The 18,832-nt window shown below is 47.7% G+C and overlaps 1 protein-coding gene across 1 annotated transcript in view; it reads left to right on the top strand.

The window, feature by feature from the left end:
* Positions 1-17,838, top strand: part of LOC146869805 (major histocompatibility complex class I-related protein 1-like) — a 551,777-nt gene extending 533,939 nt beyond the window's left edge. The window contains exon 8 of the mRNA XM_085617524.1: positions 13,963-17,838. Within this exon, the coding sequence (XP_085473650.1) occupies positions 13,963-14,159 (197 nt within the window). The 3' untranslated portion in view covers positions 14,160-17,838. The remainder of the gene's footprint in view (positions 1-13,962) is intronic.
* The last annotated feature ends 994 nt before the right edge of the window (positions 17,839-18,832 follow it).

The raw sequence follows: 18,832 nt of genomic DNA, 5'->3' as shown, positions 1-18,832 counted from the left end.
AGGACCAACGCCATGGGTGTCACCGATCGTGGCCGTACCAAACAAAGATACGTCAAAAATAAGAATCTGTGTCGACATGAGGATACCAAACAAAGCAATTGAACGCGAGAGACATCCCGGACCGCACCTTGATGACATGATCAGCTGTCTAACAGGCATGAGGCGGTTCTCTAAACTAGACCTGTGCAAGGGGGGGGAATAACCTTTACAACGCAACTTTTACAACGCACTACCATTACAACGAAACTGTTACAACGCAAATGCATTGACAACGCATGCCATTACAACGCAAGTCTTTACATCGACTTGCACTAGATGGCGTGCTAACATTAAAAATAGTGTAGTTTACTATCCAAACACCTTCCCTACTGTTACGTGGACTGGAGTTAGAATAGTAAATTACACTTTTTTAATGTTAGCACGCCATCTAGTGCAAGTCGATGTAAAGACTTGCGTTGTAAAGACTTGCGTTGTCACTGCATTTGCGTTGTAAAAATTTCGTTGTAACAGCATGCGTTGTAAAAGCATGCGTTGTAACATCATACATCCGTGCAAGGCATACCACCAGCTAGAGCTAGATCCTCATTCTCGATACATCACGACGTTTTCCACACACCTAGGCCTGTTCAGATACAAACATTTGAGCTTTGGTGTATTGTCGGCTGCGGAAATATTTCTAGAGACAATACGACAAGTAATAAGGCCGGTAAAAAACAGTCTGAATTACTGCAATGACATCCTGGTGTTTGGAAAGTCAAACGAGGAGCACGACAAAGCCCTAAGAGAGGTATGCTCTCACTTAGAGCAGGCGGGTCTGACACTAAATAAAGAGAAATGTGAGCTGGAGCGAGATGAACTAGTATTCTTTGGCCACATCTTCTCCAAGAAAGGAATGCGGCCGGATCACAACAATGGTAAAAACGCTGGAAAGAGCACAACAACCAAGTGATGTGGCAGAAGTGAGGTCATTTCTTGGCCTGGCCAGCTACTGTGCAAGATACATTCAAGACTTCGCTACTGTAAGTGCACCGCTGAGGGAATTAACAAAACAAGCCCAAAGTTTCGCATGGACTGAAAAATGCAGCAAAGCGTTTGAGGAGATCAGAAACGCCGTAACGGCAGTAGATCACCTAGCATACTTTGATCCGAGGCTGTGCACTGAACTGACCGTAGATGCTAGCCCAGTGGGGCTAGGGGCAATACTGGCGCAACACCAACCAGGAAAAGACTCCCCAAGACATGTAGTAGCCTATGGAAGCAAAAGCCTATCGGATGTCGAAAAAGGATACTCCCAGCCGGAAAAAGAGAGCTTGGCGGTAGTATGGACATGTGAACACTACCACATGTTCATCTACGGAAAACCTTTCACAATAATAACAGATCACCAAGCACTGATAACAATATACGGAAATCCAAATGCAAAAATACCACCCAGGATAGAGAGGTGGGGGATACGGCTAATGGACTACAACTTCAAAATAATACACAAACCAGGGAAGGAACACAATCCGGCTGATTATGTGTCAAGACACCCCCTGCCACAAGCATCTCAAGTAACAACCATGGCGGAGGAATACCTAAACTTTGCACTCAAACACAACACACCGGCAACGATATCAATGGAAGAACTGGAACAGGAGACAAGGAAAGACCTCACCATGCAAGCAATAATGAAAGTGATGAAACAGCAAAGGTGGAGGCACGTCAACAACAACAACAGCTGGGAAGAAGGAGTGAGAAAAGAAGAACTACTTGCATTCAAAAAGATCAGCGAAGAACTCTCAGAAAGCGAAAATGGAATAATGATGAGAGGCACCCGAATTGTAATACCGCGAACTCTGAGGAGAAGGACAGTAGAAATAGCACATGAGTCACATCGAGGGATTGTGGCAACAAAAAAAATGCTACGAGAAAAAGTGTGGTTCCCGGGACTGGACAACATGGTGGAAGACACCGTAATGCACTGCCACATCTGCCAAGTAACAGGGCCCCCATCAAAGCCGGAGCCACTGCAAATGTCCAAACTACCAAAGGCAGTGTTGACAGAACTGGCGGCTGACTTCTATGGACCTCTGGAGACAGGAAATTACTTGCTGGTAATAATAGACGAATTCTCCAGATTCCCAATAGTGAGGCAGGTAGCATCAACGTCAGCAAACACAACACTGCCAGTCCTGGATGACGTTTTCGCAGCATGGGGCTCACCACAGACACTGAAGACGGACAATGGGCCCCCATTTCCAGGCGAGGAATTCAAAAGGTTCATGGAAAACCGCGGGATCAATCATCGACGAATAACTCCCCTATGGCCACAAGCAAATGGGATGGCAGAACGGTTCATGGGGACAATCAAAAAGGCAATACAAAGAGCAAAGTTGACGCAGATCTCAATAGGACAAGCCCTGTGCCAGGTCCTAAGGGACTATCGAAACACCCCTCACAGCTCCACAGGAAGGTGCCCCGCAGAACTGGTGTTGGGGCGATCAAGCAGGACGAGGTTGCCACAAGTGAATGAAAAGGAAAGCATGGAGCGGCAAGAGATAGCAACAAGATACACCGAAGCGAAAGAAAAGATGAAGGCATATGCTGATCGAAGAAGACACGTGGCAAGCACAAAGATAGAAGAAAGAGACACCGTGGTAGTACGGCAGAGACAAGTGCGAAAATCAGACAGTGTTTTCTCAAGGGACCCATTGACAGTGACAGGAGTGAAAGGGCCAATGATAACGGCTTCAGCAGGGCCATACCACATTACTCGCAACAGCTGGCACTTCAGAGAATTGAAATCAAAAGAAGAGGAGCTGCCAATACATGGGCTGAAGGAAGAGACACACGAGGAGACAGCTCCAGCAGACATCAGAACGCAACGACCAAGAAGAGAATGCAAGAAAACAAAAAGACTAATTGAAGAAATGTGAGAAGACAGAGGTCTGTGGAGACTCTCTCTCTCTCTCTCTCTCTCTCTCTCTCTCTCTCTCTCTCTCTCTCTCTCTCACTCTCTCACTCTCTCTCTCTCTCTCTCTCTCTCTCTCTCTCTCTCTCCCTCTCTCTCTCTCTCTCTCTCCCACTCTCTCACTCTCTCACTCTCTCACTCTCTCACTCTCACTCTCTCACTCTCTCACTCTCTCACTCTCTCTCTCTCACACTCTCTCTCTCACTCTCACTCTCACTCTCTCTCACTCTCACACTCTCTCACTCTCACACTCTCACACTCTCTCACTCTCTCTCACACTCTCTCACTCTCACTCTCTCTCTCTCTCACTCTCTCACTCTCACACTCTCTCACTCTCTCTCACTCTCTCTCACACTCTCTCACTCTCTCTCTCACTCTCTCACTCTCTCTCTCTCACTCTCTCACTCTCAAAAAAATAAATAAAAATTTCTTTGCAACAAGGGGGGGAGATGTCATGCCCAGACCAGGGGCACTAGGACCCTGGGGCAGAGGACACTGGACACCAGTTCCGGGGAGAGGACAAGGGGTAACAAGAGGTTTCCAGGGCAGGACCTCAGGGCGAGAGGTCAGGGACCATGCACGAGACAAGCAAACGAGAAATAAAGAATACCTGAAACGATCTGGTGCTTCTCGTGTGTTCTGTGGGATCGGGAACACGACACCTCCTCTCCCCCAGGCGCCGTTATCTCACAGACTCTTGTGTTTTCCTTCCAGGCCCCACAAGCTCATGGTTTGTGGCGTGCACGAGGAAACACTTTAGGCTTAACAGCTAGGGCTGCCGAACACCGGGTTGGAGTCGCAGCATAGGATCAGCACCCAGTGTTACTGGGCAAATAACTTATTCTCCCCGTGCCTAAAAATTAATGTGTCCCTCGGTAATGCAACTAGTGCTCATGTAAAGCGCTCTGATACCCTCGTGCCCGGCTCGCGCTATATATATAAAACTAAACAATTTATCTGGTGAGCAGGGTTAGATTGGGATAAAAAATCGGCCCGGGTACGCTAAAAGAAAGTGGCTCACATTTACATATTGCGTTTCTGCAAAACGCTGCTTCGGTGAAATGTTATGATAAGAGGGGGAGGGGTTTATAAAAAATACACAGATTAGTTTACACTGATGAAACACACCTGAAAACAAGTGAGGCCACTTTTGCTCCGGTCCCCTGCCCCCGCTCAATATGCATATATTAATGGGCTGGTCTAGCAAGAGAAAGGGAATGACACCTCTGCCATTGATATAAGGGAGGTGGTAATCGACGACCATCGACCTCCAGAAAGGCCACTCAGGCACCCACTGGGCCGCTGGCGACATCTGAACAAACCAGACACCGCCCAAATCGGCCCCCAGGCTGTCAAAAAAGCATTCCACAGCTGGAATTCGGACACTGGCCCCTCGGTGCCTTTGTTACCAATCCAACGCTGCATGTGAGGATAGTGGGTGCACTCAGGGCTTTAAGTGGGATTAAAAAACTGTGAGGTCTCTCAAAGGGGTGTGGCTAACGTAATTAAGTATATGGCTTAAAAACACGTAAGTTAAAAATCTGTGCTTAGCATAGTGTGCCGCCCGACTTGTATTTTGCTGTTTCTGTCATTGTATCCAGATATATGATACAACAAGTAACTTCATACCTGCAACAAGTCAGGACTACCGGCTTTGTCAATGGTTGTTAGGTGCATAAGATAAATAAGCAGCAACTATGGCATGTATATGATATTGAAAAAGCTTCCACTTACAGCCCTGGTGACACCACAACAATGTTGCTGCGCCTGAGTTTCAAAAAGTGAAGGGAAATCCATAGAGAAAATGACTCTCTTTGAAGGATTTCCCTTCCCCCCACAACGCTCCCCTGGCATGACGTCATGCCGTAACTTCTCCACTCATGAGAACTGAGCACAGCGCCAGCAGGAGGCAACGCTCCCCACCCCCCCCACAGTAGCATGCATGTCTACGCATAAATAAAACACACCACACAAATTTTGTTTGGGTAAGAAACTGCTGCAGGTTTATTACATACACCGTTGTGTAATATGGTGGGTCATCTTGCGGGCAATCCAAGGGCAGGCAACCAACTGGGCCGTCTGATGAGCCATGCAGCACTGGGGCGAACCCCATCAGTGCTGCCCCTTCGGTGATCCTCTTCCCGGATCACGGTCCCTTATTGCTCACGCCCCTTTCAGGCGGAGCGTAGCAAGGCAAGCCCCCGGTTGTTCAGGCCCACAACCGCCCGAAGGACTAACGGGGCGCCAACACGGTTTTCCAGGAACCTCCCATGAGGCTCCTGGGCTCTGGCACCCCCTATGGTGCCGCGCAGAGGTACCCTTTGGTACCCATTTGCTTCCAGATCGCCCTGTAACTCTGCCACAGCTCTGGAGGCAGCCGCCGGAGCCCCCCACCAAAAAGCTATAGTCTTGCCCGCTAACTCTCCTGTCTGTCTAGAGCCTCCTGCAAATCTAGATGAAAGAGAACATTCCCACTGGTTATCGATGCCCCATCTATCTCCCAATAGCCCTAGCCGTTAGCTTGGATCAGCTAGTGTCTGCTGCAACAAAATGCCCTTTATGCCTGTGAAGTATGTGCCAAGCACTCTTCACCTCATGCCGCAAAGTTCCACTGCATCACATGACTCAGCCCCGTCCCGCTCTGGGCGGGACAGTTTCAGACTCCCTGGCACATGATGCCCCACCTATTTGCTGATCACACTGGCAGCCGCCCATCTAGCAAAGGGTGTAACTGGACACATGTGTCTCCCATCTCTGGGACAGCAGTTCACATGTTAGAAGACCGTTCCTACCCCCGCTTGTTATATACGGGCGAGGGGGATTATGCTTAACCCTGGCACGGTCCCTTTACTTGCTAAATCCATGCGCACAGGAATGTCCATAACAGGCGTATGCGACAATGAGCACGGCTGCCCTCCAGCCCTTGTCCTGCATCCCTTATTCCTTATCTGAATTTCGAACACTCAGCTCCCTCTGGTGAAGCCCACTAGGCATACCCGCTCAGAGAATCTGTCTGATTCGACTCAGGGCGCACTGTCTGAAATCCAGTGCCTAACACTTGAGGTGGGGGATGCCACTCACTGCCTAGGTCATGGGAACCTTGAGGAGCACACCATTAACACCCAGGCGTACCACTAAATGGGACTGGCTCCGCCCAGCTGTAACGCTGCTGCTGGGCTGAGTAACTGCGGCCCAGGATGACCCTTAAACAATCCGCGTGGTGTGCTGCCACAAACCGTATTGGTAATAAGAACCTCAAGAAGCACACAATTACCACCTGGGCGTACCCCTCAATGAGACCGGCTCCACACAGCTGTAGGCCCGAGAGACATAAAACTCAACCTACTTCCTGGATTCTGCCACTTGGTACCCTTCTGGTTGCAGCTCTGTGTTTATGTGAAGCGCGCGTGCCCACGGGGCATGCCGTCGCTGATAACCAGGTATATTACCCACTCGCTGATGTATCGCTAACTGCCCTTATTTGGATAGTAGGAAAGCTGGATGATTCCTAAGGACTGCGGACTTAATACTCCAACCCAGTTTGACCCCAAAACTTGGAACAGGCCAAGAAGACATCATGCCCTTTAAGGTACATCTACCCCAGCAATGACTATCAACATATTTGGGACACCTGTCGCAGAAGCTTCCCCTTCTAGTCTCAGGTTCTAGCCCCTAGAAGGATAACCAGAGAGCGGACAAGTCTGTGGGAGCCCTTTCCTGAATTTTGGGATGCCAAAAGGTCTATGATACCCTGTCGCCCTTTGTCACTAACGCAGTGTTAACCAAACTTTACTGTGCCACAGCACACTTGTTAGCTGACAACTACCACCACCCGCCTGCTGCCCTGGTTAACGCGCGGGTGAATATATCTTAACTGAAGCGACCTGATACCTGCCCTTGGCTGCAGCCGAATGCCCACCCCGTGAACATGGTACCAGATTCTATAAGGTGCCCGCAGGTGTTCCCCATGAAGGCCCTCGTAGCCAATTGCACAATGCAGTCATTATTTGTAAGTGCCTCTCTCTGCGTTGAAATTTCCTGAGTAAGTGTAAAATTATACTTTCCCACCATTGGGCATGAAACCGGTGGCAAAGGCAGGCTGTAGATTAGTGGCTTCTGACATTGCCCGCTGTGTAACTACTACAAAACCACAGTACACCTACAACACGCCAGTACCATTGGCTTTAACAATGCTTGTTAGTTTCATAAGGTAACTGAAGTCACAATTCCGGCTTCGCTGCGTAACATATTGAACATGCCTCCATTATAACTGGTGGGACTGTCACTTTAACGTGTTGAACAAGCATGAATTATCTCCCTAGGATGAGTAATGAGCTTACCCGCAATTGGGACCATTCCACTAATCAACTTCCGCAACAGCCAGACAGGTCACCTGCACGTGAGCCAGGTACCGAAAGCGGGAGCCCTTTGGAAACGGAATAGCGGCACACAATCCCCGCGTTGAAGACAAAATTGACCTTGTTGTGCTGCGAAAGAGGCACATGCGGAGACAAAATAACTATTCTTAGCAAAACAGTCCGTCCATATCTTTTGCCTAAATAGGGACAAAAGATGAACCATGCTATTCTCACTGCCCAAGTCTGTGATGTCCTCTTCGCTACCTCTGGCATGTTTCTCATAATTCGCCATATACGACTGACACCGCACTCTCAGCCTGTGCTTAGTGCGATCTTGGCCCACTTTGGTGTGACCAGAACCCTGTGAAGTATACTTGGGTTCTAGGCCGGTAATGCACAAGTGTTAGGTGTGGAAGATGAAACCATACGTGCCGAGCCCCGGCCAGAACTGAAAACCATTTTACCATTTGTCATCCATAGCACATTCATCAATAGGACATTGAGAAGGGCCACATGCATAACTCCTGGTGGCCAAAGGACCTTGCTGGCCCAGCGGCGAAATCTTCGTTCAATGCAATAATATGAAACAGACTTCTCACGATGCACGCCACCCAGGCGCCAAGCAGGATACCGAGGTTTACCCTAACATCACAACTCCAAAGAAAAGGCACCCCAAACCCAAACCCCTGCGCAAGTCACTCACAGAGGCACTGCTGAAGGATCCACCCCTGAGCAATGCCTTCGATGAATAGCAATCTCACCTGCAAAAGGGGACCATTACACTAAGCAACACCACCAATCAATGGAAATCAACCATACCCCCCTGTAAAACAGGTAAAATGTGTGTGAACCCAGCCATGGCCAGACGAAACCATAGACGTAGTTTGTCTGGGGCATTGTAGAGAAATAACCGATACCAGGCCCTTCATCTGAGATTCGATAATCATTAACAGAATGCCTGGTGACCTAAAAGAGGCATATCACTGTGCAGCTCCCCGCGGTGCAAAGGCTCATGCTATAAGAGGGAACCTCAAATACGGTACTTTCTATACCTGCCTTTGCATCATCTGTGGTCATGCGACCTTGGCTGGTGGCGTGCTATCCTGAACCTAACGGAAACTGAAAAAACTCTGGACTGCAGCCAAGAAAGCTAAATAAATTAATGAGCCCCACCCCGGGCACTCTGTCCAATTACCGCCAAGAAAGGCGCACCGCAACGCCAATTGAAGGCAGACTTAGACTTTGTTCAGAGAAATGTTTGTTTCATGCAACATCCATCAATCTTTTATTTTTTTTTATTTATTTATATTTTTTTGGTCATCAGGACCTCACCTTTGAAACATAGGAGGGTGTAAAAGAATTTTTATTTTTTGCAGTAATATTGGGGTGCTGCTGGTGTTCCCAAATTGAAAAAAATACCTCGCTATGCCTGTATATTGGTTGTAGACACAAGGAATTTGGACAAGTGTGCCTGTGCATTGTCAGTGTCCTGGCCGCAGGGGGCATGGAACATCAATTCAAAGCTGTTCCGAACACGGGCCCCCCCCAATATGTTTGGCCCCGGGCCCCCAACACCCTTAAGATGTCCCTGGTCGCACCCCAACGCCAACTGAAGGCAGCATAGCAAGTTCTGGCCTAGAGCTGCTCACGGTGACGCCTACATAGACGCCCAATATTGTGCGAAACTAGAATCAGCATATGCTTGCGCTACCTTACCGCAAGGCAGTGCCACAGACAACCTGACACTAGTGTCACTATATGCCTTGTCTCACGTCAGGCGGCCACTTCCTTAGCACCATACCTTGCTCCTGCCGTGCTGCCCCTCCTATTATCACCACAACTACTACCCTGACACCTGTGCAAGCGTGACAAGTCCGCCTATTCCAAGGCCCTCGAAGCTATAAGAATGGCTTGGGCAGCAGGCCATAGTGATTTTAATGTAAATTGAATTGAACAATGCCTGTTGCGGTCATCTCTAAAAAGACAGTGCCAACTCGTGGCAGGCCGTCACAAGCGCCGGTGTGACAGTTGAGCGAAGTGCACAGGTGCAAATTCCTTTTATTCTTCTCAGTGTGAGAGCCAAACTATCCGACAGTCGCACTACCGACCCACAGCGCTCCACTTACCGACCCCGGTGTGCCTACCTGCAAAGCTTCACCCTGCGCCGCTAGGGCCATGAGTTCCACACTTACCACGTCACTAAAATGTTTCTTTTAGATCGAGACAGAACCTCCTATCTGCTAAGTGGTGGAGTCACCTATTATTTCCAGTGATATTAGTGAGCTGTTGCTGTGTTACTGTAAAAAAATACGTCACCATCCCCCAAAATTGTATGCAAACACATTTAGAAATTGGAAGGGTATGTCCATGCACCAACCATAACTTACCCCAAGGGGGCAAGAAAGGGCTGGAATGTTCACATTCTAAGCTGTTCCAAAAAGCCTTTCATTTATGCCACGCGTTTTATTATAATTATTTATGAAGGAGACAAAATTAAATCACTGACAAACCAAGCACTTTTGCTTGCAGACAGCTACAGTATTACAATGTCCCTTAAACATTTCATTCCATCAACTTTAAAAAGAAGTAAAATTATTTACCATCTACAACAGTTAAAGTTCATGCAAAAAATAGCCAATATTTAAGGTTAATATAAAATTCTACATTAAATAAAGCACATGTTGAACTAGCATTGTCACTGAAGAGAAATGAACTATTCTAAGGCATATGTGAACACCTTAGCAGACCAATGGATGAAGCCCACTGACCAAAAGCCCCTCTTTTTGTGTGTGTATATTTATAATATGATTTTCTTTTTTTTTTTGTTTTTGTTTTTTTTGGAAAAGCACTAGCCTGACAAGATAGCTAAAGCTGTGACAAGGCTATACCGAAAAGGTTTGTCCATCTGAGTGCACCATAACCCATTGAATCCTGAGTAATATTGAGAACATTTTCGCTCAAGACATCTCAAATCTGGAAGTCGGTCCCACTCATGGCCAGTCTCAGCAATCTCATATGCCCTAATTATGAGTGTGTTGGAGAGTTGGTGCTGTTTATCGCACTCAATAAAATTGGACTCCCCAGTGATCAAAATGCATTTGGTGCAATAAATGGCACCAATTCTGAGTTTTTGGGAATAATGTGGATTTTTGTGCTGACTGCACTAAAATGTGCATGTTACAGTAAATACTGCACTATTTTCCTTATTAAATCTTGGTAGGTTTGATGTGCCGAAATGTAATAAAAGGTGAGATTATGAACACTCAGTAATTAACAAGATGTGATAAATACTGCATAACTATGAATGTCAACCCCTGCGCAAAAATTCGTTTTTACAGGAGCCGAAAATACCAACCCACTCATAATGTCCTGGTTTGCCACCCTTCTCAGATACACTGGCAGATTGTACATCACTGTTGATAGCAGGTGCGCAGTGTCGGCAGACATAATATTAAACGGGAACGAATGCTAAATCTGAAGACCACGGTGCTGTGAAAAGTTGCGTTTGAGGGCTTCCCGTCACGAGACCGTACCATCCCCTTTATTTATTTTACCGTTACGATGGCTGAGGGAGTTAAGTTGCCAATTATTTCATCCTGTTTACCTACAGCGAGGAGACTCTTTTGTTCACTCTAGAGGTCAGGCCATGCCGTACTGCACTTCCGCTTTTAATCTCAGCACGAAAATTATTGAATATATTTTCTAATGCCTATTTCAAGCTGCATGAAAACACTCAGAGGCTCAATAGGTGTTTGCGCAAAGGAAGGAAACAGTCCTAACAGAGCTCAAAGTAGCGTTGTTGGCTTACCTGCCTTCCAGAAAGGAGCTACAAGGAAATTTGATCCGAAGCTGCAAAACACAGAAATGGAGATTGTAATATCTGCTGTGTCTGCTGGACCCTCAAGGGAGGCTTCAGACCATTTGTTATTCTACCAGAAATACCTGGGCGCAGCTGGCCACAAGCCCGCCCGGGCAGCCCTTGTGCCCTAGCACAGCTCAGCCAGGGACCCCGCATGCGGATCAGCACCTGGAAAGGTATGAGATGTGCTAGGTAACATGGCACAACTTATGTAGGTGCTGGGACTTGAACCCGGGGCCCCCGGGCCACGTCTATGCAAAGCGCTATCACACACATGATGAGTGCTTACCACTGAGCTACCTACCCACCAATGTAACACTGGGGGGGGGTGCATCAAGGGGCACAGGCAGACCCGCATCGGTGGACCCCACCAAGGCACCACCGCACTGTGCATGCGTTCACCGGGCTGCCCCCTGGTAACAGCAGCGGGACAGCCCCCCTCCCGCCATCGAGCGAGACCCACAGTCAGCGGGACGAAAACCCAGGGCCTCCAAAACCAAAGCCCCGTCTGCCAACCCACCCGCGCTCCAACCACGAGCCAGCACAATCAGACCCCGACGACTCTCCCCGCGCTGCTCCCGTCCAGCGCCGACATGCGGGACAGGAGTCGGCACCACCAGCGCGCTGGGAGCACAAGCCCCTCGGATCAAGCCACACCAAACTCCCAGCACATCAGCCGAGGCTGAGTTCCAGGGGCGGGCCCCGAGCCCCCCTCCCCCTCGAGCTCCAACCCGCCAGGGCGACCACTGCCCCTGGCCGCATCCCTTCAACTAAACCCTCCAGGGGCCAATCCCGGAAGGGGCCGCCTGATGGCGGCTCTATAGGGGAGCCAAGCAAAGCCACCTCCACTTGCCCGTGGCTGCTCGGTCTGGCCCAAGCAGCCCACAGGGTGCCCCCCACATGGGGGAAAACTGAAGCGCCACTGTTCCCTGAGCGCAGGGCACGCCGCCACGGACTGCGGCGGGAATCGGACCCCACCAGGTGCCGACTACAACAGTCCCCAGCGGGACCAAGGCCCGGGACGTGCAACTGGGGCAGGGTCCCACACTGCTCATGGCAGCATGGTGAGACCCGGGGAGGGGGGGGGGCAGTAGCCATTAGAGGTATTGGGCTCACCTCAACTCGCCGTCCACACAACCTCCGAAACTCAGAGAGGTAACCCGCCGCAACTGGTCCGCATGACCCCTTAGAGGGCGTGTCTGGGGCGCCAAAGAGGAAGAACATCCGTGTGTCTTGTTTTCGGCTGTCAGATTCCATCTGACAGTGGTGAGTTTTTGGATACCGAGGCGATAGCCTTATTACTCCACATTCATTTTGAGTTTTTTAGTCGCTGTTTAGGTTGTCTTATTGATGTGTGACGCTTTGTCACAGTTGAGGTTGGATCACAAGGTTAGCGCTTCGATGGACCTCGGGTAGCGGTCAAATGGGTTTGTAGAAATGTCAGCAAGTTTCCTGATCAGTGGGTTATCTTTTTGATCCAGTCCTTTGTAGAATGTCCTGTTGAGTTTGCGGAGATGGTCGTCCAACATCTCAACGCCTAGGTCTCTGTGGAGGTCTGCTGTTCTTGTGAAGATTGGAGCACCTGCTGCAATCCGTAAGGCCCTGCTCTGCTCTGTAGTCTCTGCAGGTCTTTCCGATGCTGCACAGAGGGTGGGGGAGGCCTATATACCTCCACCCCCGTTCCTCGCGCCCCAGAAATGATGCGCACTGCGCGCCGCAGCCCCTGGCTGCTTGAGTAGGGGGACTCCTCATCGAGGGGTCCCCATAATCAGACTAGAAACTAGAGGCCCGCCCTTCTAGGGCATCCTGCGGGTGCCAGGGCAGCCGCAGTGTGAGCAGCGCACATCCATGTGCCAGGGCACAAAACAGAGCCCGATAGAGACCCGTTTCGAGGCCCCCTTTAAAATATTGTCGGTGCTCAGCACCGGAGAGACCAGGCCCACTTAAAGCCCTGGGTGCGTGCGTCGCTAAAGTGCGCATGTCCGTGTGAAATCTGCTTCTACCTCTTCGGTTAGTTGTTTTGCCATGAACTCCTCTACTCCCTTCACCTCAGCGCTGTTTGTCCCTGCCCCGAGTTTACCCTTTGTGACTCTTCTCCCACTGCTGCTGACGGGCAAAGACCTTGGGGCTCCTGAGAATCTGGGAGTAAAGGGGGGGTCAGTGTGTAGAGGTCCTTCAGTTTCGGGGGGCTGCTGTGTCCAGAGAGGCCGCTCTGTTTTTAAAAATATTTTTTTTTACCTGTACTCTGTGTCTGTACCCCGTCTGTGGAAGTCTCTTGCCCTAGATATATACCCAGTGGGGGCAGCTGGTCATTCGTTGGGCGTGAAGAAGACTTCCCTCCATATTTATTGATCTACTCCTGCTCATTCTTGCCCCACTTTCATCCAGGGCCCCACCACTGCAGCCAGTCAGTGCGCGCTCTGTTAATGTATGAATGAAGAAAATCAAGTAAATAGACGTCAGGGTTTGCTTTATAACCTGACCTGCTGCCCTCTGAGGCTGTAAGTTATGACTTGTGAAGGTTGAGTGTCTGACCCCTGTCCTCCTCCCCACCCCCACTCTCTGTCCAAGGGTGGTTTGTCACATGTAATATTATCTGGTAAGTAATATCCTTTGCACTGAGATTTTTATGTTGGGGTGGAATGTTTGGGGGGAGGGGGTTGTTCTGGAGCCGGTGGCGGCCAGACGAGTCTGCTGTGATCCCCAGGGCTTCTGATTAAAGCCGCATATTCCATAATTTATGCATGGGGGCCGTTACTACATCTCACACAATAATATATTTTCTTTTTCAGTTTCAGATCCCCCTGTAAGGAGCTTGCAGGGTCGGCTGCTGCTGCTGCTGGCGTCACTGATGACGACGGTGCTGGGGGCGGTGTTCATCTACTGGTCACCTTTAAAGAGATTTTTCACCTCTGAGAGCAGAGAAGCAACGAAGGCCAAACCTCTGGTGGAGAGAATGAGGGAGCGGAGATGGTACCTCCTTGAATAGGACACAAACAGTGACACAGCTGCGCCCAGCACCGAAAGTGATGTCAGAAGCAACACGTGCAAGGGTTCACAGGAAGCAGTGGAAATGACTGGATAGAAAGTTTATTTCAAATCTCAAAGTTCGTATCGTGGAATAAGTTCCACCTGAGGACTTTCGCATAACTCTCTGTAAGACTGTGGCCCTCTGAGCCCATTCCTTTCTACCCCCTCAACTGCCCTCTTCAGACAGTGGCCCTCTGAGCCAGGCCCTTTCTATCCTCTTTTTTATTTTGTATTTTTTTTATTGAGAGTTTAATTCATACTTTAACACATATATACAAAATAAAGTGCTTAGTTGGTCAATTTCAATTTTGGTTGACATCTTTCCACAGACACAGACCATTCTTAAATCGGATCAGTATCAAAAAACATTGATTAAAAATACATAAACCCAGAAATAGCAAAAGAGAGTCACAGTTTGCCCAATTTCTTTTTAACAATTCTTTTTAACCAAATCACAGATTAATTTCCAATGGAATTCCAGCATTTCTCAAATGTCGTAAGAGACCCTAATCTTAAAGCGTAGCATCCCTCCAGCTCTTTGACTTTATGAAGTTTAGCTCTCCAGGTTTGGAAAGTGGGTGCCGTATTAATACGCCAATTTTGATCTTACCACCAGGGCTGATACAAATAAACAATCCTCTTGCATTTTGTCCATTGTTATATTTGGAGAGCATCCCAGAACTGCAATATAGTTATCAATAGTTAAAACTTGTCCTATAGACGTTTTGAGATATTTCTCAATTTCTTCCCATAGGTGCTTAATCTTTGGGCAATCCCAGACAATGAGACCAAGTGCCTCCTCCCTCCCTTGAACAGCGAAAACACTTATCCTCAATGTGAGCATCTGGCCACTTTTTCCAGGTAATCTGAGTTAAGAAAGTCTCTCACTTTTCTGTACCCATTCTCCTCCCATTTCTTCAATACACCAGTTTGCAGCAGCCTGTCCTCCCCGGTATAAAGGTCGGCCAATCTTGTAGAGCCATTTATCCGAGGGATACCATAAAATTTTAACAATTGGATTTTTTTGTTTTAAAAGCCATTGGAGAACCTTATACCGCACTTTCTTCGGGTTCTTGGCTATCCTCTTTGGGTCTATGATTTTGTGCTCATCTAATATTTTTTCCCTAAAAAAATGATCCATATTTTGAGAGTTAAGCTGGATATAAAATATGTGAGTATTGTGTGCAAAATTTGCGTGGTAATATTCCCTTATGTTTGGGAGGGACAACCGTCGGGTAGTTTAATATAGCTAGCGCTAGTTTTGGTACCTTGTTGGCCCATAGGAAGGATGTAAACAAACTATCTAACTCTCTTAAAAAAATGTTGTACTGCACATGTTGCAGCTGCACATAAAAAACAAGCATTTGCAATGCAATCGGTCTCGCCTTTGGGACCTTATACGTATTTAGCTATGCAGCACATTAGCCTGGGTGCTGAAACATCTACTGTTCATTAACATGGAAGAAAATTAAGCACCAAACTGTGTGACACGCCAGGTATGGGAACATAGGGAGAAAACTATTGCCTTTCAGCTGGAAATGGTATAGTCCAAAGCTCTGTTTTTAATGTGAAATCGGGGCCTTCGGTGGTCATTTCACTGAAAATACAAGATTTGAAAAAAATATTATTGTCTACGGGTGCTCGTGGAAGACAATTTCTATTGACTGGAATCTACAGAATGCTAAAGTGATTCTGGTATTTTGCTGACCTCTGCTGGTCGTTTTCTATCAAAAAAGTTAAATAGAGGCAGTTGCCAGAAAAATTAAAAAAAGAAAGTCCCTCAGCAGAAAGCAATTCTGGTATTTTACTGACCTCTACTGGTCGTTTTCTATCAAGACCGTTAAATAGAGGCAGCTGAACAGAAGAAAAGTCCCTAAGCGGAAGCAGACAAGTCCTAGGGCTGATCTGCAGAGCCCACAATGTACATACATATCGAAGTATATACTAAAGTATATACAAGAGGTCTCCAATGGTTGACCTAAAAAACGAACAACCCCTCACTCAGAAAGCCCAAATAAAAACAGCTCCTCCAAAAAAAAAAAAATACATAACCACTTGTACTGCTTGACCTTTCCGCAGCATTCGACACCATATCCCATCAGATTCTTATCAGAAGATTAGGTGAGATAGGCATTACAGGGAAAGCACTGAAATGGCTAACCAACTTCCTATCAGATAGAACACAGACCGTCGACCTAGGCCCCTACCACTCCAGTACTACCAAAGTCACCAAAGGAGTGCCCCAGGGATCCTGTCTAAGCCCCACCCTGTTCAATGTTTACGTGGCTCCCCTGGAGAGACTACTGAGAAAACTGGGCTTCACCCCCATATCATACGCCAATGACACCCAGTTACTCCTTCCACTCAATAAATCCGACTTTAAAACACAAGAACTCTTCTGTGACGGAATGAAATCTATAGCAGAATGGATGAAAACAAATTTTCTTCCATTGAAGCCACAAAGTCCGAGATAATGCTATTTGGTGACGCCAATATGAGGTGGTCAGCTAGATGGTGGCCAGAGGAACTAGGCCCCTCCCCTTTCCCCAAACCTGTGGTGAAAAACCTTGGGGTCCGACTGGACCAAAAACTCACCCTGAGAGACCACGTCTCGACCACCATCGGAGCCTGCTTTCACACCCTTAGCATGCTCAGAAGAGTCTTCCCTTTTCTTCCACTATCTTCGAGAAAAACCCTCATTGAGGCATTGATCTTAAGCCGATTAGACTACTGCAAGGCGCTTTTGATCTCAACCAATGAGAAAGACATAAACGGATTACAGGTCGTCCAAAACACCGCGGCTCGCTTGCTGACCAATGCCCCCCCAAGAACAGCCTCCCTCCCTTTGTTGAAGGAACTGCATTGGCTTCCCATCCGTAAAAGGATTAATTTCAAAGTTTGTTGTATGGCATACAAAGCAGTATACAGATTGGGTCCAAGTTATCTTAATAACAAATTTGTTATCTATGAGTCCCCTAGACCCCTCAGATCAGGCGAGAAAGCCCTGATTTCAGTTCCATGCTTTAAAAAGTCTCGTCAAGATGGCAAAGCTTTCTATCACCTTGGCCCACACCTCTGGAACGATCTTCCCATACGCCTGTGTCAATGCACTGACTATCTGATCTTTAGGAAATTGCTGAAGACTTCACTCTTCTAATTCGATCTCTTTTTTCGCTTATGTGGTCCTAGCGCCGAGATACCCTAGTGGGGTTATTCGTGCGCTTTACAAGTGAAATAAATAAAAAATAAAAATAACCTTGGTGTTCCTCTGCAGTATAATGCACGAAGGATGATCCCCCAACCAATCCAGACGCTGCTCTCATGCTGCTAGCCAGCATGAGAGAAGCACCAGGATTGGATGGAGCAGGTTGGCTTAACGTTCCTTCAGGCCCTGAAGGCCTGTGCTTGTTCTCCAGACAGGTGGGTGGAGAGCTTGAAAGTGAGTATGTCAATTTGGCCGGCGCAAAGCGACATGCGCACTTTAAAGCGTACAAACAAGCCACTGCTCGAGTCCTTTGTTGGCAATCTGCAGCAGCGGACAAGCCCCATTTCTCCAGGCCTGTGGGCAGCCTGGCAGCAGCAGCGCTCCATAGTGAAAAAAAAATGTCAATGAAATCATTTCATTGCTGTCTTACATTTTATTTGTCACTTTTAGCGTGCCTAGCTGGGGGGGGCTTGGGAGGGGGCGACGGCCACCAGCCTAAAAATAAAACTGCCGCTGCCACAGCCTCTTACAGCCAAGACATATCGGCTTTGTTTAGCTTAGTGGGAGCGCCACTAAAAAAACATGTATTGGAAGTGGTATAGAGTGGAATTCGGCTATTACATGCCTCACATTTTGCACCTATATTCATATGCACTTTGCGTTAGGGTGGCAATGGTGTACTGGATTCTCTTATATGCAAATTGACATTGCCTCCCTCCTTGCTGGAGTGAAATAGCCATCTTTCAATATATCCCTTCCTTAAATAGGGAACCAACACCCATTCACTTCACTGCAAGGCATGTGGAACCCCCTGCAAGCAAGTTGTCAGTCTACTTTTCACTAATTGTATAATCAGCAATCATTGTTTTAATGATATTAATAACAATGTTTGCCCCAGACATTTATTTGTACAGAATTATTTCAAGAACTACATTACTATTAAGAAACCTGGGTGATGTTGAATCATGCATGAAAGTAAGATCATTTCTGTGTTAGGGCAATAACTGCCAACCACCAGGCCTTACCTCATGGCACTAAGGTGCTGAAAAGATATCAGGTAAGTTGAAATGTAGCTTGAAAGTGATGAGACAATATGATGGGCTGGACAGGTTAAGGCAATCCAACAGGTGATTGAGTAAACACTTTCTATGTTTTCATTGGCTGTAAGGCCTGTGAACTGTGACAATGGCGTTTTAGTTGTTAGTGCTGCTGCCTCTTCCTGTGGAGTGAGCCAGCACTCTGATTAAACAGACCCTGGTGGGATTCCTAGAAGTCAGAGGATGGGTTTAACTTAGTGGGATACTGTGAAAACCAGCCTGAGTATGCACTGCTAATCAGGAGGACTACCTGCAACTCAAACATTTCATTTATGGAAACTAACTGAAAGGATTTAATAGGAAAAAAACAAAATGGAATCCGTGATTGAA

Source organism: Triturus cristatus, chromosome 1_1 (genome assembly GCF_964204655.1).
Source record: "Triturus cristatus chromosome 1_1, aTriCri1.1, whole genome shotgun sequence".
In the NCBI taxonomy this organism is placed as follows: domain Eukaryota; kingdom Metazoa; phylum Chordata; class Amphibia; order Caudata; family Salamandridae; genus Triturus; species Triturus cristatus.
The sequence above is the reverse complement of the archived record's forward strand: the minus strand, read 5'-3'. Positions and strand labels throughout refer to the sequence as shown.